This window comes from Rana temporaria, chromosome 2 (assembly GCF_905171775.1).
Source record: "Rana temporaria chromosome 2, aRanTem1.1, whole genome shotgun sequence".
Taxonomy (NCBI): domain Eukaryota; kingdom Metazoa; phylum Chordata; class Amphibia; order Anura; family Ranidae; genus Rana; species Rana temporaria.
This window is the reverse complement of record NC_053490.1, coordinates 230,116,573-230,138,942: the sequence shown is the minus strand read 5'-3', so window position 1 is coordinate 230,138,942 and position 22,370 is coordinate 230,116,573. Positions and strand designations below refer to the sequence as shown.

The 22,370-nt window shown below is 44.7% G+C and overlaps 1 protein-coding gene across 2 annotated transcripts in view; it reads left to right on the top strand.

The window, feature by feature from the left end:
* The first annotated feature begins 7,845 nt into the window (after positions 1 to 7,845).
* The window catches only part of GPM6B (glycoprotein M6B), a 166,199-nt gene continuing 151,674 nt past the window's right edge, over positions 7,846 to 22,370 (top strand). The window contains exon 1 of one of the 2 annotated variants that reach the window (XM_040336537.1): positions 7,846 to 8,008. In XM_040336537.1, the coding sequence (XP_040192471.1) occupies positions 8,005 to 8,008 (4 nt within the window). In that variant the 5' untranslated portion in view covers positions 7,846 to 8,004. The remainder of the gene's footprint in view (positions 8,009 to 22,370) is intronic. The other variant, XM_040336541.1, reaches the window with a different exon arrangement.

Sequence of the window (22,370 nt, the reverse complement as noted above, 5' to 3'; positions counted from 1 at the left end):
TTTCCGTAAGTCGTTCACGAATAGGAATTTGCGTAGAATGACGTCACCGTCGTAAGCATTCCGGTTTAATTTCGAGCATGCGCACTGGGATACCCCCAGGGACGGCGCATGCACAGTTCCAAAAAAACGTTGTTTACGTCGGGTCACGACGTATTAACATAAAACACGCCCCCATTAGATCCATTTGAATTCCACGCCCTTACGCCGCGAGAGATACACTACGCCGCCGTAACTTACGGCGCAAATTCGTTGAGGATTTAAACCAAAGTAAGTTACAGCGGCGTAGCGTATCTTACATACGCTGCGCCCGGCGCAGATGTATGTGGATCTGCCCCAGTATATGCATATGTAAGGGTGACGGTAATTTGCCTGATTAGCAGTATTGATACTTTCAATACACACTTCACTTGCAACTATCTGGCTGTTTTGAATTTCCAGGGGTCACCAAATCCTGGGCTGTTCCTGAAGCCCGCACCTCTCTCCCAGCCTTTTTGGGGTCACAAAGCAGGGCTGTCCTTGGATCCCGTGGACACCCACTTAGCCTCTTTGCAGCCGCCCATTCAGTTCACGGCATGGCTGGGGGGCAGAGACTAGAGGTCAGCTGACTGGTAAGGAATGTGAAGTGGGAGGGGCTGGAGGAGACCCTATCTCCAGATTTCTGTAGAGGTGTCACTGCTACGAGACACCACAAAGTCAGACACGGTGAAGCCGGAGACGCAGTTAGTAACACTACCTGTGATTATAGTTCCCATTTCAAGTCCCCACTACAGTTCTCAGATCAGCAGATTACCTTGATCAAGAGCACCTAAGTTGGCTGATCAGAACCCCCCCCCCCCCCCTCCAACATTGCCACTCATCCCAACTCCCCACCAGCACTGCCACTGATCCCAACCCCCCACCCAAAGAGTAAGAGAAGAAATAAAAATAGAGAATACATGGAAGAGTAAAGAAACGAGGTGGAGGAACAAAGAAAAAGGAAGAGAAAGAACAAGAAATATGGCTAGTGAGAGGGATGGGGGGGGGGGACAAGAAATTAGGATAGAGAGAGATAAACGGGAAAGAAAGGAGGACAAAGAGAGAGGGTGGAAAATCCTAAAATGTACCATATGAGGTTTTAATATGGTACAAGTGGAAGGGACTCGGGGAGCGCTAAATGGCTGTGGGCTAGGGGCGCAAATTACTTGTCTTGCTTTGGGTGCTGACAACCCACGCTACGAAAATCATTTTACTGTTAGGGGTCCCCACAACTTGGGAAATTTTATCAAGGGGTCACAGCACTCGAAAGGTTGCGAACCACTGCTTTAGACCAATAAGATACTTCTCCAGCAGTTAAACAAGTAGCAAACTCCCCATGCAAGTTGGCTGGGTATCACTACTAGTATTAGCTCTATCTCACACAAATATCTCAGCACCTGACATTTTTCAAAACATATCTAACCATCGATGGGCAGCTAAATGCATCTAAAAAATGTAAAATCTGTGTTGAGTTTCACAATGCTTAACAATAGCCCCTTTTACCTGAAGTACCAAATTTTTTTCAATTTAGCTAGCTGTTAATCCAAGATTATCACATCTAGTGTCCTGTGGATCAAGCTGAAGAGCCTAATGCGATTCATTGCCTCCTATGCAGGATTAACCGTTACATGACGGAAAACATGAGCAAATGCCAGGTTTACCTTTACCGTTGGCAGCGTATATACTTTTTAAAATCATATTGTGGGCTATGTTAAAACAAAAGAAGATTAACACAGGTTATTACCAATTACATAAACAGGGTATACACAGATCAGAGACACTATCAACTGTATAAAATCACATAATAATCAAATATTTGAAATGCTCACTTCCAGCCTTTTTCCTTTTCATAAATATTTTTTTTTGTTTTCACTAAGACCCGGTTCACACTGGGGCGACTCGTCAGGCGACACAGCCGCCTGACAAGTCGCATCCCATTCTAGTGAATAGAACCGTTCTAATAGGAGCGACGCAAGTCGCTCCGACTTAGAAAAAGGTTCTTGTACGACTTTGGGGGCGACTCGGGGCGACTTGCATTGACTTCTATACAGAAGTCATTTTGCAAGTTGCCTTAGAAGTCGTCTTTAGGTCGCCTAGCCGAGTCGCCCCCGAAGTCGTGCCGCCCCTGTGTGAACCGGCTCTTAGAACCGGCTCTTACAATGTGTCTTTCATTTTGTTAGGAAATTTGACTTGTTCAGGAAGTGTCAATTCAATATCACAGCCTCGTCCACACTTGTGCATTGGGTTAGTGCACTGTAAAGTGTGTGTTTTACTGTGTGTTGTGTGTGTAATGCAATGCAATGCATTGTGTTGCTATTTATGTCTGTCTATGTTTCTGTGCCTTGAAAAAGTATTCCTACCCCTTGAAATTTTCCACATTTTGTCATGTTACAACCAAAAATGTAAATGTATTTTATTAGGATTTTATGTGATAGACCAAAACAAAGTGGTGTTTTGTATTTAGGTCAAAAAGATTTTTTTTTTGTCTCATCTGACCAGAGCACCTTCTTCCACACATTTGCTGTGTTCCCCAACATGGCTTCTCGCAAACTGTAAAAAAGTAAGGATGAGCTCAGGCGTGTTCGCACAGCCCATGTGCAGAGCCCGTCAGGACGTCGGCACTGTGCTGCGCTAATCACAGGCAGGGAGACATTGTCCCGACGCACGGCGGCAGAGATCGGGAAATGTCTCCCTGCCTGTGATTAGGGCAGTGCCGACTTCCTGGTGGGCTCTGCAGGTGGGCTGTGTGGACACGCCGGAGCTCATCCTTGACTGCAAGCAGGACTTATTATGGCTTTCTTTCAGCAATGGCTTTCTTCTTGCCACTCTTCCATAAAGATCAGATTTGTGGAGTGCACGACTAATAGTTGTCCTGTGGACAGATTCTCCCACCTGAGCTGTGGATCTCTGCAGCTCCTTCAGAGTTACCATGGACCTCTTGACTGCTTCTCTGATTAATGCTCTCCTTGCCCGGCCTGTCAGTTTAGTTGTACTGCCATGTCTTAGTAGGTTTGCAGTTGTGCCATACTCTTTCCATTTTCCGATGATGGATTGAACAGTGCTCTGCGAGATGTTCAAAGCTTGGGATATTTTTTCCTATAACCTAACCCTGCCTTAAACTTCTCCTTTATCCCTGCCCTGTATGGTGTGTTCCTTCCATGATGCCGTTTGTTCAGCAAGGTTCTCTAACAAACTTTGGAGGGCTTCACAGAACAGCATGTATACTAGGATCAAAATTACACACTCTGGACTCTTTTTACTAATTAGGTGACTTCTGAAGGCAATTGGTTCCAGTAGATTTTAGTTAGGGGTATCAGAGTAAAGGGGGCTGAATACAAATGTACACCACACTTTTCAGATATTTATTTGTAAAAAATTTGGAAAACCATTTATCATTTTACTTCCACTTCACAATTAGGTGCCACTTTGTGTTGGTCTATCACATAAACTTCCAATAAAATACATTTAAGTTTTTATTTGTAACATGACAAAATGTGTAAAGTTTCAAGGGGTATGAATACTTTTTCAAGGCACTGTATTTTGAGTAGCACTCCAACCCACCACAGCGCACATGCCTTGCGAACGATTTTTGTGTTGTACTGCGTTGTATGTAAAAGTGAGGCATTACGGCCCATTTAGGGCATGTTGTAGAAATGTCAAAATCCTTTAGTTCTTAGGGAAAGAAGCCTGTGAATGCAATTGCAGAGAAATATTTCACACCAACAACAAACAGCGCATAGATTTTTTTGAGTTTTATTACAAACGTGGCTGGAGTTGTGTACACTCTTTAGGAATAGATCACCGATTGGTCAATAACAAATAAGGACAGCAAAGTATCTAGTATTTGTCTGTTAAACGACATTTCGTCTTGATTAGTGTATTCCTTAAGACTTTTGTTTCATCAAAAAGTGTTTGCAAAAGAGCACTTGAAGACAATAGGACAATTGGATAGTATTAGGTATGTGTTTACGTACATATATATATATATATATATATATATATATATATATATATATACACAGGGCAGGACTTAGGGTGGTGGGGGCCCCTGGGCTTGAGTGTTGATTGAGGGGCCCCCTGGAGCCGAGAAGCGGGGGGGGTTGAAGTTGTTGGTCGGGGGTGTGCCGCCGAGATCGAAGCTGATCAAAGTTGTTGAGCGTGGGGGGGGGAGTGGGGCTGCCACCGCGATCTCCGAGTTGTTAGGCGGGGGGCACCGATCGGAGCTGACCAAAGTTGTTGCGCGGTGGGGAACCACCGATCGGATTTGTTGAGCAGGGGGGGTCACCGATTGATCAAAGTTGTTGAGGGGGGCCCTGCCGATTGTAGTTGTTGAGCGGGGGGGTGAAGAGGACTTCTTACCTCTTCATCAGCAGCGGCATGGCTCTTCCTGCTTCCTCCTCCCGGGGCCCCCTATTGGGCGGGGCCCATGGGCTTGAGCCCAGTCAAGCCCAATGGTAAGTCCAGCCCTGTATATATATATATATATATATATATATATTAGCATTTGTCCCTATTATGTTAGAGAAAACAATGATCAAATTTGCTAGAAGCTTGGCCTTGCTCTTCAATGGTTAGAGACACTTTTCAGAACAATAGTTTGACGTTGTCATCTGTTTATACCAATGACAAGATGGTGACTTTATTTCACAAATATTATTAAAGTTTACATATACTGTATTTATTGGCGTATAACACTCACTTTTTTACCCTTAAAATAGAGGGAAAACTGTGCCTGCGTGTTATACGCAGGGGGCTGTGGAAAGTTTTTTTCCTAAAACTTCCCTCTTGAAGTTAGGGTGCGTGTTACACGCCTGTGCGTGTTATACGCAGATAAATACGGTAAATACTGGTTATATTGTACAGCCTTTTTTACTAGAACCATTCCACTTCTTCAGCTGTCCAGTGGAATATGGCTTACTCATAGGAATAAATAAGGCCATCACATGCACACTTAAGCCTGAAACACACGATCAGATTTTCATTGTACAAAGCGTAGGACTTTTGTCCGAAGAGCGTTGGCCGCGAACTTGTATTTTTGGATAACTTTAATCACTTTGTTCTCTGAGTTTGATGTCATGTTGTAATCAGGCCACCCTTAGTGCCCTCTCACACTGAGGAGTTTTTCAAGCGCTTTTGTGGTAAAAAAAAAGGGGGGGGCCTGAAAAGCTCAAGAATATTTTTTTTTACACTGGGGCGGTGCGCTTTTGTTAAAGTGGAAAAAATCCTGCTTGCAGCATCTTTGAAACTTGTTTGGGGAGCTAAAAAAATGCACCAAAAATGCTCCTCTCTCTTGAAATGAATGGGAATGAGCAGAGCCGGCGCTCATGCTAGGCGAACTAGGTCGGCCTGCTGCCTAGAGGGCACACACATGAAATTGACTCTCACAGTGACACTGACAGCAGTGTGCAGCAGCACAGATCACCGGCATGACAGGTCCCCTCCTGAGTCACAGTGGCAGTCTCTCTCCAAGCCAGGTGGTCCCGTCAGTCCACTCCAGTCCAAACAGCACTGACAGTCCGGCTCCTGGCATGCCTTGCTCCCCTCCCACACACTTGGCACCGGCTGCTCTAGTCAGCATACTTGCACATGACATCGCACAACACGCTGAGGCATCACCTCCGCCAGACCCGCCCCCTGATGGTGCTACCCGAACACACTGTAGCAGGCAGTCGGATGGTCTTGGTCGTCACAGTCATGTTTTTTTTACTAGAAACCTTTTCCTGTCACTGGCATTTACTGGCAGGAGAAAAGTGCCCATTTTATACTGGCTGCCAGTAAAAATACTGACAGTTGGCAACACTGCATGAGGCGGAGGCGGTGGGCATGAAGTCGACGGAGGAGGCGGGCACAGCTAGGGAAGCAGAGAAAGCACCGTGCATGAGGTCAGTAGAGGAGGTGGGCATGAGGTTGACAAAGAAGGTGGACACAGCATGAGGTCAGTGAAGGGGGTGCCAGGCATTCGGTCAGTGGAGGAGGCGGTCACAGCTGGGGAGGTGGAGGAGGCGCAGGGCATTAGATCAGCGGAGGAGGCAGGTACAGTTGGGGAGGCGGAGGAGACACCGGTCCTAAGGTCAGCGACGGAGGCTGGCACAGCTGGGAATGCGGGGGAGGCGTCTGGCATGAGGTCAGTGGAGGAGGCAGGCACAGTTGGGGAGGTGGAGGAGGCACCGAACATGAGGTCAGCGGAGGAGGTAGGCACAGTTGGGGAGGCGGAGGAGGCACCGGGCATACGGTCAGCGGAGGAGGTGGGCATAGCTGGGGATGCAGAGGAGGCGCTGGGCATGAGTTCAGCAGAGGAGGTGCTGGGCATGAGGTTAGCGGAGTAGGCGGGCAAAACTAGGGAGGCGCTGGGCATGAGGTCAGTGGAGGTGCCAGGCTTGAGGTCAGCGATGGAGGCGGGTACAGCTGGGGAGGCGGAGGCAGTGTCATCTTAAGAGCATTATAGGCCCCCGGGCAATACAGTGCACTGGGGCCCTGTCTACACAATCACGCACGAGAATTTACTGACAAAAATCATAAATTTACTGGCAGAACCACATTTTTTACTGCCACTGCAAAAAAAAGTACCTAAAATTACAGTTTTCAGTGCCGAACAATGCAAATGTCAGTATTTAAACTATAAACATATAGCTAGTGCTATTAGCAATGTGTTTAAGTTAAACAAAAGTAAAAAAAAAAAATGTCTTCATTGACATGAAGGTCAGGTTACTATAACCCAGCCAGCACAGAGTTTCCTCTTACATCAGAGTCTGCAGGATTCCCCCTTACATTGAAAGTGAACTCTTATGTAAAGGGGAACGCTGCAGATCATGATCTAAGGGGGGAACTCTGTTGTGGAGGGGGGCTCTGGTGACCAGAGACCACCTTATATCAGAGTCCACTTCTTTCTCTTTCCCACTTACATCAGGGTCCGCAGACTGAGTTCCCCCTTGCATTGTAAGGGGGAATCCTGCAGGCTCTGATGTAAAGGGGAACTCTGATGTGGGGGGCACTCTGGTGACCAGAGACCACCTTCCGTAGAGTAAATACACTAAGGTAAGGGGCGTCACTAATATAGGAGGGGGAACCTTTATATCAGTGCCCCCTTACATTTTTGCATTCACTCCCCCCTTACATCAGCAACCCCCCGCACTCGTGGAGGACCGGATCTTCTCTGTGATTTCTGCAAACTGGGCATGGGCAGTTCTAGCCCGTCACTCTCCACAATTTTTTACTAGGGTTGCTGGGCAGCCGGTGGGGCCCCCCAGGCAAGCGGGGCCCCCGGGCAACTGCCCAGCGTGCCCAATGGAAAAGATGGCCCTGGGCGGAGGAGGCGCCGGGCATGAGGTCAGCGGAGGAGGTGTCAGGCATGAGATCAGCGGAGGAAGTGGGCACAGCTGGGGAGGCGAAGAACGCGTCGGGCATGAGGTCAATGGGGGCGGTGGGACTCTGAACGTAGCTACTGAGTCTGCTCCCTGATCCTGTCACCTTGCCTAGGGCGTGAAATAAATATGCACCGGCCCTTGCCCCACTAAGCACTTTTGGTGCAGTTTTTTAGTCACATGCCCTTTAAAAACGGCACCAAAAGCACCACATAGGCGTTTTACTTGCAGTTTTGAAGCTAACCAGTGTGAAAGTGCCCTAACTGTGCCGTGTGTGTCTTATGTTTCTTTATTTAGAGTTGATACATTGTTGTTAATTGTGAAGGAAAGGGATACATTTGTACTATCTCAGTCTCCATCATTGTGTGGAGGTTCATGTACACAGACATCATGAAGAAAAGTTCAACTCTCCTCAGACTCGCAGTCCGCACCAGGCGCCGCCCTCAGAGCTGGGCTCATGACGTAACTGGCCTCCTCCTCCTCTCCTCAGAGCGCTGCAGAGCTTGTCAGGCTGTCCGGGTTAGTCCAGCGAACTGTGCTCCATCCACACCATCCCGCCGGGGCAGACAGGAGGACACAAAGCACAGCAAGGCAGGGGAAGAGGACACGGAGCGGCAGAGAGGAGACCATGGGTAAGTGACACTTTCCTTCCTTCCCCCTCCATCTCTCTGCAGAGCCTCCTATGCTGGCCGCACCAGAGCTGGAGGGCTTCCCAAACTTAGCAAACTTTGCCTGTTAGGATGATGTGCGGTGGTGCTGCAGTACACAGGCTAGCGGATAGTGAGCAGTGTATGTATGGCACCTGCGGCTACTACATAGAGCTGGGATTACTTAGTCTTATTGGCTGATCACATGAGAACAATCACAACTGTCACTTGGGGTGTTAATGAGTGATCTCCTCTATGTTGCTCCCCATCTCTAGTGGCAGATGATTAATGACATTTGTAGCTGTCCTCTGAGGACAATCCTCCACCTTTTGTGTGGATCTAGGGGTGCCATGTATCCATTCTGATGTGATCTCCCCCAATCAAATCCATGCCTGTGCCCACCACAAGATGAATTTCAGGGTTCTAGCTCGTTCTAGATGTCCTCTGCAAGTGGTGTGCGCTGTCATTTAAAGCTGTCCATGAAATGTCTGTACACAGCAGCTTTCTGACCTGTCCCTAACGTTCATTAGGTCCTGACGTGACCCCCTTTTATTTGGTTTTGGGTGGCAGAAACAATTGCAAGCCTTTAAATGTGCTGCGATATTTATAGTTTGGCGCTACGTCATTGAGGATAATCATTGGGATGCACCCGACAAGTCGCGGTTTTCTACATAGGAATGTGATTAACACTTTTGCATGTTGTGTATTTAAAATGATTCTAAAGCTGTACCTGCATTATATACAATTGTCTTATTTCCTTTAGATCTGCCTTCAACTATGTAGTGCAAGGAACCTGCCCGATTGCATACAAATTGAAAGTGTTTAAGTTTGACCTCCTATTACAGTAAAACCTTGGTTTGAGAGTAACTTGGTTTGAGAGCATCTTGCAAGACGAGCAACATTTTTTAATACATACTTGATATACAAGTAGCGTCATGTCACAACTGAGTATAAAAGAGAAGAGAGGTGCCTCTAAGTGTAGCAATATGGTTACATTTAATGAAGGTACAACATTTAGCAACACTTGGAGGCGCCTCTCTTCTCCTTTTATACTCTGTAGCTCCAGCTGGATTTTGCTTCTAATCCCCTTGTGGAGGCTGAGCAACCCAGCGGGTGGCTATAGGAAGATTTCTTATACCAGCCCCTGAGTTTCCTTTTAGGCTGTGGTTCCCATAGCTCCGCTTGTGGTTCCCAGCACGGGGTCCGGTGCGTCCCTGTTCACCGGTTCAGGTCTGAATTTTTTCCTGAATTCGCACCTGAACCGGGTTCCATTTGTGGATGGATATTTTATGGTTACCCAACCTATCACATTGCTATAATCTATTTCTATGGACTATAAACTGAAGGACTTATTAATAAATGGTTGTGGAACGAATCATTTGAGTTTCCATTATTTCTTATGGGGAAATTCGCTTTGATATACAAGTGCTTTGGATTACAAGCATGTTTCTGAAACTATTTATGTTTGCAATCAAAGGTTTTACTGTATATGGTTTTGGTAAGACCCCATACACACTATACAACTTTTGTTTGATTATTCTTTTAGCTTTACCAAAACCATGCAGTGCAAGGGCCTGTCTGATTGCATACGCATGGAAATTCTTAAGGTTTGACCTCCATATTATATGGTTTTGGTAAATCTAAAAGGAAAAATTGCATAGTGTGTATCCAGCTTAAGGACCAGTTCACACCAGACGCAGTTCTGTTCAGTTTCGTGTGCATTTTTTTTTCTGCACTAAAAATGCATGCACCGTGTTTTTTCCATGTATTCCAATGGCTTCTAGTTGGCTCTAGTTCATACCATGCAGTCAGAAACTGACCGGAAACTGATTGCATGGTGTGAACTAGAGCCATTGGAATACATGGAAAACACTGTGCATGCATTTTGTGCAGGAAAAAAGCACACAGAACTGCGTCTAGTGTGAACTGACCTGACCCTAAATCTAAAGGAAACAATTGTGTAAGGTATGGCCAGCCTAAGGTTGAACGTTCTAGGGTCCTTGGTAGTTGTTGGATCAGGTAACCCATCATCCTTGGCATGTAACAGAAACATACTTGCAGTATGTTCATATACCTTACATGTTGACACAACTGGTTTGCTGATGTATGGGAATTGACGGTGGGAAATGACAAGGCTGCCAATCGCACCATTTTTTTTTTCCAGCATGCTTTAAGGCTGGGTTCACAGATATGCAAATTGGATGCAGATTTCTCCACATCCAATTCGCATGGCAGCCGATTGTGAGCCGGTTCTCGATGGAGCTGGTTCAAACAGGTCCAGGGCAGCCGCAGTCTGGATTGCAATGGGGTCCTGTGCGTCTTTGGGTGTGAGTTCAGGCAAAAATTTTGATCTGAACCGGAGAACAGGGACACACCAGACCCCATGCTAAGAAATCTTCCTATAGCCACCCACTGGGTTGCACAGTAGGTTTCCCTAGTACTGGTTAGAGTTGGCCTAGGTTCCCACTGAATGCGGGTTTGAGTTCAGCTGAACTTGCTAGATTTCAAACCGGTGTTTCAGTCCAACTTCAGGGGCAATTTGACAGACATATGTGCGGGTTCATGCACAGATGTCTATGGAAATCGGGCCCAAAGTCACCAAAAGTACTGCAGAAACTACTTTTTGGAGTCGGTGTGGTGCCGCAAAGTCGTACCAATTCGGATGGTGCCATTGTCTGCAATAGGCTTGCATGACAAATCGGCCCAGTGTGAACATGGGCTTGGGTGCACCGTGATTGGTATGGGGAAGCACAGTGGGACAGGAGCCAATGAACTTATCAGTGCATGCCTTTGGGGGGGGGGGGGGGCGCAGGGAGAGCTAACTGCTAAGCCACTGTGCTACGCCAAAACTCAAACCATTGGGAAAACCTACTGAGCACTCCAAAGGTAGCTATGAATGCTTCCTATGAGTTTTTCAAAGAATGTTGTGGTTTAAAGAAAAAGTAACTATTTATTTTTTTATAACAAGGCAGGTCTCAGGGTCTCTCTTAGTGGTTAACACTGATGCCTTGCCACACTGGGGTCCTCGGTTTGAATCCTGGTCAGGGCAACACCTGCATAAAGTTTGCATGTTCTCCATCTTGTCTGGGTTTCCTCCAGGTTATTTTCTTCCACGCTCCTAAGACATGCTGGTACATAAATTTTATTTATGTTTTTTTTACAGGTACTTTATGTAGTGTCATCAATTTATGCAACGCTTTGCATATATATATATATATATATATATATATATATGTCCCTGCCCTCAAGGAGCTTACACTCTAAGGCCCCTTTCACATTGGACTTGTAGCCGCGGTGGCGGTATATCGCCGCTAAAAATAGCGGCGCTATACCGCCGGGATTGCCGCGGGAATCAGCCGATAGCGGTGCGGTATTAACCCCCGCTAGCGGCCGATAAAGGGTTAATACCGCCCGCAATGCGCCTCTATAGAGGCGCATTGCGGGCGGTATTGCCACGGTTTCCCATTGTATTCAATGGGAAGGAGCGGTATACATGCCGCTCCTCTAACCGCTCCAAAGATGCTGCTGACAGGAGATTTTTTTGTCTCCCGCCAGTGCATCGCCTCAGTGTGAAAGCCCTCGGGCTTTCACATTGAGTCTGCAGTGAAGGAGTTTTTCAGGCGGGATAGCAGCGTTATTTTTAGCGCTGTACCGCCTGAAAAACTCCTCAATGTGAAAGGGGCCTAAGGTCTCCTAACTCGCATTCATACATATTAGGGCTAATTTAGACCAGAGCCAATGAACACACCATAATGTGTTTGGAGTGTGGGAGGAAACCCACTCAGACACAGGGAAATCATGAAAACTCCAGACAGGTAGTGTTGTGCTTGGGCTTTGACCAGAGGAAAGACCTGGCAACCTACTTTGTACTATATACATACAAAAAAAAAACAAGATGTACACTTTGCCTAAAAATTGGGTTAGGAATGCTGTTTCTTTCATGGTACATATACAACTGTGTTTGATTTCTTGAGCACAGATGCAGTGACCTAACATTGGTTTAATGCACTGCAGCTGGAAAGAGACATTGGGGTTGCAGTTTTCCGATAGATTGTAAAAGAATCGGAGATAATAATTCCAGTATTTGGATTTTCATTTTAAATGGTACTGCCAATCTGATGCACGTTACAGAGTATGTAAACACTTTTACATCGGCCCCAGAACAAGCTCACCGTCTGGTACAGCTAGCACACACATGTGCGCTCTATGTCTGGGTATGTTGCCAGGGAGTTTTTGGGTTGTGGATTGCAAGACATGGACAACTGAACACTATATATGAGAATACTTTCAGTGAATTAGAGTGTAGAAATCATTCTTAAAGTTTCCCTGTTTTTTATTCTGTTTAAATATTTAAACCACACATATATTTTTTCCTTCATGGGACGTGATTTGTGGATTATTTTGCATTATAGAGAGGATAATGCATCACCCTCTGCGTAAAATAAACCACTGAACAGTTTTCCATCTGTGTGATTGTTGGTCTAACAATATGGTTTTGTCATCATGAACACAGCAGAAACAGCTTCACACTAAAATTTCCATTTAGAGGTTCGCTTAAAGTGCTTGTAAAGGTTTTTATTTTTTTTAGGACAAACATGTTATATTTACCTGCTCTGTGTAATGGTTTTGCACAGAGTGGCCCCGATCCTCCTCTTATGGGTTCCCCGAGCTACTCCTCTTTTCCATGTGCCACAATAGGAAACCACTTCCTATTGTGGCATACTTGTGGGCTCACTCCCGAGCCACATTGTGTGTCTATTGACGTTGATGTAACATTGCTTTTCTTGGAAAGTTTTGTTTCATTTTTGGAAATAGAAATCTCTTTGAATTCCCATTATGGTGTATCTCAATAATGGGAAAGAAGTCTTTGTCACCTACAATGACTAATTGGCTGATGTCCACGTTCAGCTATGCAAGTGGATAATTTTTTGCACTTAAACCAGAAAACTATTTATTTTCACGCATAAGCACCGCTCAGATGTTTCCACTCAGAAGATTGATAGGTGGACCTGTACTGGTCCTCTCCTAGCTTTTGGTTCCTTCTCCCTTTCTCTGTTTTCCAATAATGGAGGCTTCAGGTACAATGTACTGTACACACAATGATTCCAGTAGCATCAAACTAAACATTCTCATACCACTTATTTTTATTGCTACCCGGGTTACATTAAAGCAATAACATATAGCAACATTTACATTTTTTTTTCTTATGTGCCAACATGTATGCTTTCACCATTTTAACTTTATAGCAGTGAAAAATTTGCTATTTAAGAAGCCATCATTTAAATCTACATTTTGGTGCAATAAAGAACAACTATACTGTTTTTTTAACTGTACATGAGAATATTATTTATCTAAAGCTGATTAGTGTTGCTATCTTAAAATAACTGTATATTTTCTAAACAAGATTAGTTACATATGCAGCTTCTGATTCCTATTGACTGTTTATTTTAGTGAGACTTGACGCAAGTTTGCCAGCCGCATATTCTGCAGTCTCTGACATGAGACACCCACATTGTTTTAAGATTAAGCCCAATGTGAGTGAAACCTGTCAGAAGGATGTGACTGATGAGCAGGGATGTGAGCTGAAACCTGTCTTTCATTTAGGTCACACCGGAGTTGAATACAGTGTGCAGCTGTGGGCTCTATTGGATCCTGCAGCAAGATATGCTTTGGGGTTTACTTACTAAAGATGGAGGGTGCAAAATCAGACTCGCTTCTGCATGAAAACCAATCCGCTTCCAGCTTTTATTTCCAAAGCTTAATTGAACAAGCTGAGGTTAGAAGCTGATTGGTTTCTATTAGAAGTGAGCCTGATTTTGCACTCTCCAGTTTTAGTAAATAAACCCCAGTGTCTCTTCCGTAATGCAGAGTGTAACCCCAGGAGAATACTGCAGGCTTGGAGCTGCGCTGATCTGTTCCCAGCGTTGTTGGCCTTTGATTATGTGGGTGTTCTTCTGAGCTGAGGAAGTTTAGAGAAGGATTTTGTTAAATGGTATCAGTATTCTAAGATTTTTGCAATGTTGTACTCTTTAGTGCCGTTCACACAGGGGCAACCCGACTTACAGCTCGACTTTGCAAGGCGACTTGGAGCAACTTACAACGTGACTTAAAGTTGCCTCCAGGACAGGTGACTTTGGCCAATCACAGAATAATCGGCTCTGTGGGAGGGAGGGGTTTGCCTGAGTAAAGTTGATTCAGTTAAGAGATCTGACTTTGGAGGCAACTTCCATTGAAATCTATGGGTACAAGTTGCCTTGAAGTAGTACATGAACCTTTTCTGAAGTAGGAGCAACTTCAGTAGTGTACATTAAATGGCTCTCATTCACTTCAATGGAATTTCGCATGTCACGCGACTTGGGGCGACACAAGTCTGATCCCAAGTCGCTGTAGTATGAACCGGCACTAACTCTTCATACACACATGCGCTCACGCGCATATATATATATATATATATATATATATATATATATATATATATATATATATATCACATACATACATAGGCTGGACACTATAACTACAAAAAAAATATCTCTAAGCAGATTCTACCTTCTTGCCCTAATCTGGGCCTGTGCTTATGAGTCTTTGGCAGTGGTTCTCAACCTTTCTAGTGCCGTGACCCCTTGATAAAAAATTTCCTAAGTTGGGACCTTTAACAGTAAAATTATTTTCGTAGTGTGAGTTGTCAGCAGGCAAGACAAGTAATTTACGCCCCTAACCCATGGACATTTAGAACTCCCTGAGTCCCTTCCACTCGTACAATATTAAAACCCCTTATGGTACATTTTAGGATGTACCACTCTTTCTCTTTGTTCTCCTTTCTTTCCCTTTTATCTCTCTCTATCCTAATTTCTCATTTGTTTCCCCTCATCCATCTTTCTTGTTTTTTTTTGTCTTATTCTTTCTCTCCTTTTTTTCTTTGCCCCCCCCCTCTTTTCCTCTCCCTTCCATGTATTCTCTATTTTTATTCCTTTGGGGGGGGGGGTGGCAGTGCTGACAGTGAGATGGGATGAGTGGTAATGCAGGCAGGGTTTGGATAAGTGGCAGTTCTGGCGGGGGGATGGGATCAGTGGCAGTGCCGGGGGAAGTTGGGTGCTCTTGATCAAGGTCATCTGCTAATCTGAGAACTGTAGTTGGGACTTTTAATGGCAACTCTAATCACAGGTAGTGCTACTCACTGTGTCTCCGGCTTCAATGTGTCTCCAGCTCTTTGGAGGAGATGGGGTCTCCTCCAGCCCCTCCCACTTCACATTCCTCACCAGTCAGTTGTCCTCTAGTCTCTGCCCCTCCCCCCCACCCATGCCGTGAACTGAATAGGCGGCTGTGAAAAAGGCTAAGTGGGTGGCTGCGGGCTCCAAGAACAGCCTAGCTGGGCTTCCACAGACTTCGGGGACAGCCCTGATGGGCGGCCGCGGAAAGGCTGGAAGAGTGGTGCGGGCTTCAGGAACAGCCCAGGATTTGGTGACCCCTGGCAAATCGTCATTTGACCCCCAGGTTGAGAACCACTGGTCTATGGGGACACACACTGGTTGATTTTTACCAAAACTGGAGAATGCAAAAGCTGTGCATGATAGCCAATCGGCTTCTAACCTCAGTTTGTTCAATTAAGCTTTGACAGAAGCTTAATGGCTACCATGCAGAGCTGCACCAGATTTTGCACTCTCCAGTTTAGTAAATCAACCACAGAATGTGAGGACATGCGTGTGGACATCTAAAATGACCGTTTTAATGCTAGAATAGAAGCTTCGATATGTCTCTTGGCGTTGAGATTCGTTTTTAATAAAGGTAAAGTCACTCAAGTTAATGCTTTTCAAGTGCAATATTTTCAATGCATAGTCAGCTAGGTAGTAATATGCTTTGAATTATATCTGTTTCTTCTGACCCGCTGGCTTATTGTTCTCGTTACCATTTGGTGGCAGCATGTGGAAAACAACTTTACACGATGCATTCTTTCCAGTTTTCTTGCCATAACAAATTCACACACATTTGCAAACTCGTTTTCTTTTAACTGTTTTGCTGAACTGAACACTTACTGTTTAACTCCAAGCACATTCTGATATTGGTAATGTACAGCCTACATATCTGTAGTGATCTAATGGTCATGGAAAGATCAATATCAGATTTATCTATTTTAAAATAAGAGGGGGGTACTTGTTGGATTTGAAATCAGAGATATTATGGGGGGTTTGGACTGATAGGACTACAATATGCTCTTGCTTTTTACAGTATGCAATAGATGAAAACTCTCCTTGTAACACAGTTTTCCCCCTACAACTTTTCCTATTTTACCATAATAGGCTTTTGTACCTCTGCAACTGAAATTGTGAGGCTGCAATTCAGATATAATGAAGCTGTCAACACTATTATATGTGTAGATGAAGCAACAGCATCAATTGCTGCAGCTGCATTGTTGGGTTTGCTGTATGGGGGTCCCCAGTAGCAGTCGGCTTCTCTACAAAGTGCAGAAATCCCCTTATGCCCTGTGTACACGATCGTAATTTCCGATTGGATAAAATCCGCTGGAATATTCTGTCGGAATTTTGTTCAACCTGTCTTGCATACACACTGTCAGACCAAATTCCGACCGTCCAAAACGTGGTGACATAAAACACTACAACGAGCCGAGAAAATTAAGTTCAATGCTTCCGAGCATGCGTCGACTTGATTCTGAGCATGCATGTTTTTTTCTTCGTCGGAGTTCCACACAGACGATCAGAATTTCTGATTTTAAGGAAATTCCTTCATCGAAGGAATAAAACATGTTCTTTTTTTAAACTCCCGGCGGAAAAATAAGTCTGATGGGGCCCACACACATCTGACTTTTTTTCATCAGAAATTCCAATTGTGTGTAACATTAGCTTTCATACTACTAGATGACCAATACCTAGAAAGTTGCTCTTCAGTAAATTTAAATATCCCTTGGCCTTCGTGTGTGTGTGTGTGTGTGTGTGTATGTATATATATATTTTATGGCTTCCAAAGAAAACAATCTCTTTTGGAATAACACTCTGGACAGCCAGAGTTCTGATTTGAAATTTGAAGTACAAAAATAAACGTTTGCACTTCAAACCTTGTACAGTGTTCACTTTTTTTTTTTTTTTTTTCCTGATCACCAATGTCAAAGTCAAGTGCCGTACTTTCCGGTGTATAAGACGACCCCATAATGCTACTGTATTTCCTAAGTTTTTTTGCTTATACTCACTGTATAGGATGACACCCCCCCCCCCTTTCTGAGGCAGGATGATCGACCTTCTGAGGCTTCATATTGCCTAGATTTCCTTCTTCTCAATCGAACCTGGAGCCATACGGCGCTGAGCCAATCACGGCGAGCGATGTATTCTATTGAATACAAAGCCTGCTCGGATTGGCAGAGACTGTGACATCAGCCCGCGCCGCTCTGACTCACTGTAATGTAGCCTACTCGGATTGGCAGAGGTTGTCTTCAATCCGAGCAGGCTTAGCAGGCTCTGTATTCATCACATGTTGCATTGCCCACCGGGATTGGCTGAGCAGTGCAACTGTATGCATACAGTATTACCGAGCAATCTGGCGGCTGCTTCACCCTGCGTATAAGACGACCCCCGGTTTTTGAATGGAAATTTAGATGTGAAAGGTCGTCTTATACACCGGAAAATACTGTAAACCTTTTGAGTTGCCACCAAATGTCACGGAAGCATGAATCAGACGTACAACAACAGATAAATGAAATAGGAAGGCTTTATTAAAAAACAAACAGCAAGGTTAAAGTCCAAACGGATGATCAAACAGTCAGCAGAGTCTTCCACCGGAGCCAGGGTCGATAGCCAGGGATGAGAGTCAGCCAAGCCGGAGTCCGTAACAAGAGAGAGGTGGTGAGACGAAGCCAGGGATCAGGAGCCAGAAGGATCGTTCGTGGGAGCCGGGTCGGTAACCAAGAGCAGCAGCACAATCTCAGGAGCATGTGTATACAAGAGGACCAAGCAAGGAAATGAAGCAACAGCCCTCCTATATATATATATGCAAGGCATCCAGCTCCTCCCAGTGGGAAGGAGGAGCCGCAGGGTGTGGTAAGTTATAAGAAGCCCAGGAAGCAATATGGCCGCCAGCACATGTCAGATGTAAGAAGCCTGCAAAGAGGTAAGACCATGACACCAAACAATTGATGTAATCTTCCAATTGGAACACTTTCAAATTGGTAAAAATATCCACTTACTTCCTGTTGTCTACAGAACAGGAAGTGATGGGCAATTTTCCCTATTTCGATGGTGTGGAAAAACAGCGGTTTTAACCTTCCACGATTTTGTTCCCAATGGAAAGTTTTTGCTTTCGATATACTTTAATGAAGAAAGTCAAACTACTTAGAATCATCTATGTTGAAAGTGCAGGGAAAACTGAGGTAATTAATTTTATTCTTCGATACTGCCTAAAATATATGCAGCTTATGTTTGTTTTTATTTTTCCATGTAATTTCTTTCCTTTATCATTTTTTTAAAAGGAATTCTTGACCTATTGGCAACCTTCTGTGTACTTCGTGTTTTATGGTTTCTTAGGAAATATGCCCAACACTGGCCACAAATCTGCTTTTCAGTTCTTCTCACTGTGTAAATAGTGAAAAGTATTATTTTTTGCTGAACAGCACAGTCTTTTCCTGTAGGTATTTTGTAGCCATTAAATTGAAACTCATACTAGAGCTGTTTAATTATGTTAAAGAAATCTAATTCCCCTCCTTTTTTTTTCTTTTGTTATTCTTGCTATTGAATATACTATTTTGAATTTTCACCATTTTATTTTTATTTATTTTTCCTTGAAAACCACACTTTTTGATTGAGTACCGTAGATAATCAAGTACTACTGTCTATTGGGTTATCTAAAAAACATTGCCATCTTCGAAAAGCTCTATACTAGTCTCAGACATGCCCTGGACAAACTGCGCTGTAGGGATAGGAAATAATAATCTAAATCCAAAATGAAATAAGTGCATCTAAACAGTGTAACAGTACACGACTTCAGTGATGCATAGTAACAAATCCAAGGTGAACACTATAGTGCTAGGTGAATAAGACAGCAGGCGCTGCTAGAGCCAGAAGGCTACAAAACTATACACATGGGTGATAGCAAACATATAAACAGTGAAAACAGCATAAGTGTTCTTGCAGGAGCAGCAGGCTAAACACTACTGGAACGCATGTAAAAAAGTGCTGGTGCCAAGCGTCCAAACCTATAGTGCTTGCCGGGGAAGGGTTCCAATTTCCTTAAAAGTCCTGCAGATGTCCCCTTACCTTACTGCTGTAAGGTAACAGCATAAACAACTCTATATGGATAAGTGCAGCAACGAAATTTCAGGCCGTTTGGAGGTGGCAATGGTCCTCACACGGAAAGTTAAAGGAAAGCACCAATGGCGTAATAACATAGGAGCAATTTAATAGTATAAAAACGGCTTATACACTAGGTATAGTGTATAAAAAATGAGTGCCGGACTCGCTGGCATCACATCCGGTACCGGATTTGATGCCAGCGAGTCCGCCACTCGTTTTTTATATGCTGTATTTTAAAACTATCTTTTGTGAGTACCTAGTGTATAAGCTGTTTTTATACTATTAAATTGCTCCTACGTTATTATGCTATTGGTGCTTTCCTTTATCTTTCCGTGTGAGGACCACTGCCACCTCCAACGGCCTGACATTTTGTTGCTGCACTTATCCATATAGAGTTGTTTTATGCTGTTACCTTACAGCAGTAAGGTAAGGGGACATCTGCACTACTTTTAAGGAAATAGGAACCCTTCCCCGGCAATCGCTATATGTTTGGACACTTGGCACCAGCACTTTATTACAGCACCTTCCCTTTAGTTTCCCTTCCACAAGTCCTTTTGGTAGCACGGTAATACCCCTTCTTACAAACTTAAAGTGGTGTTTCGGGAAGAAAAAATGAAAAGCCAGCAGCTACACATACTGCAGCTGCTGGCTTTTAATAAATGGACACTTACCTGTCCTGGAGTTCCTCGATGTCGGCACCGCAGCTGATATTTCCATCAGCTGTCGGATACTGCCGCTGTTATTGCAGGTAAGGGTACCTGGCAGTGTAGCCTTTCGGCTTCACACCGGGTACCCTACTGTGCATACGCGAGGCCCAGTTCCTCTCTCCTATTGGCCCGGCAGCCGGGGGAGGATGAGGACTGAGCCCTGCAGTGACGACACGGCCTGATGGCTGCGGCCGAACTCCTGGAAGTGGGAAAGGATACCTGTCAAAAGAAAAGCTCCCCCCCTCGAAAGGTGCCCAATTGTGGCACGGGGAGGGGGGGGGGGAAATCAGGTGAGTGGAAGTTCCACTTTGGGGTGGAAGTCCGCTTTAAAGCGAATCTTCACTGCATCCGAGAACCACAAACCGAAAACACCATTTGATTTTTAATGTTCAAAGCAAACCATCCATCCATGTCTCTATGCTTTATTTTGTTGAGAAATCACTTTGAACCCCCCCCCCCCCCTACTTCCTGGAATCCATCTGCCCTTGGCTCAAGCAGGCATGCAAGAGTGTGTGCTTGGCTGAGAAAAGCTCTCCTCCCCTCCTAAAGACTTCAGGGATGTATGACCTCAACATCTAGGATGTAACTGAAATGTATATAAAGATGATAATGGTAATTATGATAGCATTATTAAATGGATATATTTTTTATATCTGCATGAGGAGTAAATATAATCTATGTTTATTGGGAGAGTGAAGTTCCACTTTAAAGGTTGACCAGTCAAGTGATTTTTTATTTTTTTTTAGGTGTAGAAAGTGATCCTTTTTTATTGCAACAAGTTTTGTGCCTCATTACACAGGCCAGTATTAAAGGTTCTGGCAACATGAGTCTGTCTGGATTTTGTTGTAGCAAGCCTCTTGCAACTTTCAAATAAACCTATAATGAAAGTGGAATGTGGACTGGCGTCCTACAGAAAATTCTAACTGTTTGATTTCCATGTTGATTTTCTAAGTGCAATGCTTTGTGTTGGCTTGAGCTAATTCAAGGATTTTGTAGGCGACGGCAGTACTTATCGGCTTACTTTCTAGGAGGAGGTCAACAAAAGTTGGGGATTGCAACCAGTTATATTGCTTTTGGTGGCACTCAAAGTAGAGATGAAGGCATACTCCTGTATTACAAAACATGGGGTACAGGCTTGTCTTGAGACCAATCCAGAGGGCTTGTAAATGTAAAAAGGGAAAGGATCGCCACTACTCCCTAATAGGGTTGAGCGATCCCGAACTGTAAAGTTCGAGTTCGTACCGGACTTTTGGTACCCGAACAATTTACTGTGGGTTTGGTGTTCGGCAATGTAATGGTGCGCTGCAGGGCAGCCAATCAACATTCGTTTAACTCGTGTGACCTAGAAGCCATCACAGCCATGCCTACTAAAGGCATGGCTGTGATTGGCCAGTGCAGCATGTGACCCGCCTCTATATAAGCTAGAGGCACACAGCACAGCACTCTGCTTTAGATGGGGTAGGGAAAGGCTGGCGCTGCTGCTGCTCTGAGGGAGAGAATTGGATAGGAGTCAGACTCAGTCCTGCTTCAGAATTCAAATTACTCAGCGATCTACATATGTGCAAATCACTCTGCATTAGATACTTTAGGGAAAGGTTCCTGGTGTTGGTTTTAGGGAGAGAAATAGATAGGAGTCAGTCCTGCTTCAGAAATCAAATTACACCAACACTGCATATGTTACTGTGAGATACACCCTTTAGATACTGTTCATCTATTGTTTCTGCTATTCAAAAAACATCCATTTAGGGCAAGATCCTACATTTGAAAAATATGAGGAGAACGTCAAATAAGGGACGTGGCCCCGGTCGTGGTGCTGCTGGTGGAGCTCCTGTTGCAGGAAGAGGACGTGGTCGATCTGTGCCAGCTACACGCACAAGTGAAACACCTTCCTCAGGTGCGAGTAGGCGACAGAGCCTACAGCGGTATTTGGTCGGGCCTAATCCAGCTCTACGAATGTTGAGGCCAGGAGCAGTACAGGCGGTAGTAGATTGGGTTGCTGATAGTGCCTCCCAGTTCCTTCACATTGATCTTTCAGCACAAGACTGGTTGGGAGACAGAGTTGGCACCTAAATACGATGTCCATCAGTCTTTCACCTCACCACCTTGCAAATCGGCCAAGCAGTCTGAGCCCCAAATCATGCAGCAGTCTCTTCTGCTTTTTGATGACTCTGTTAGCAGGGTTTCCCAGGGCCATCCACCTAGCCCTGCCCCAGAAGTGGAAGAGATTGAGTGCACCGATGCCCAACCACTTATGTTTCAAGATGAGTACATGGGAGGACCATCGCAGCACGTCTGGGATGATGAAGAAACACAGCTGCCAACTGCTGCTGCTTTCGCAATTGTGCA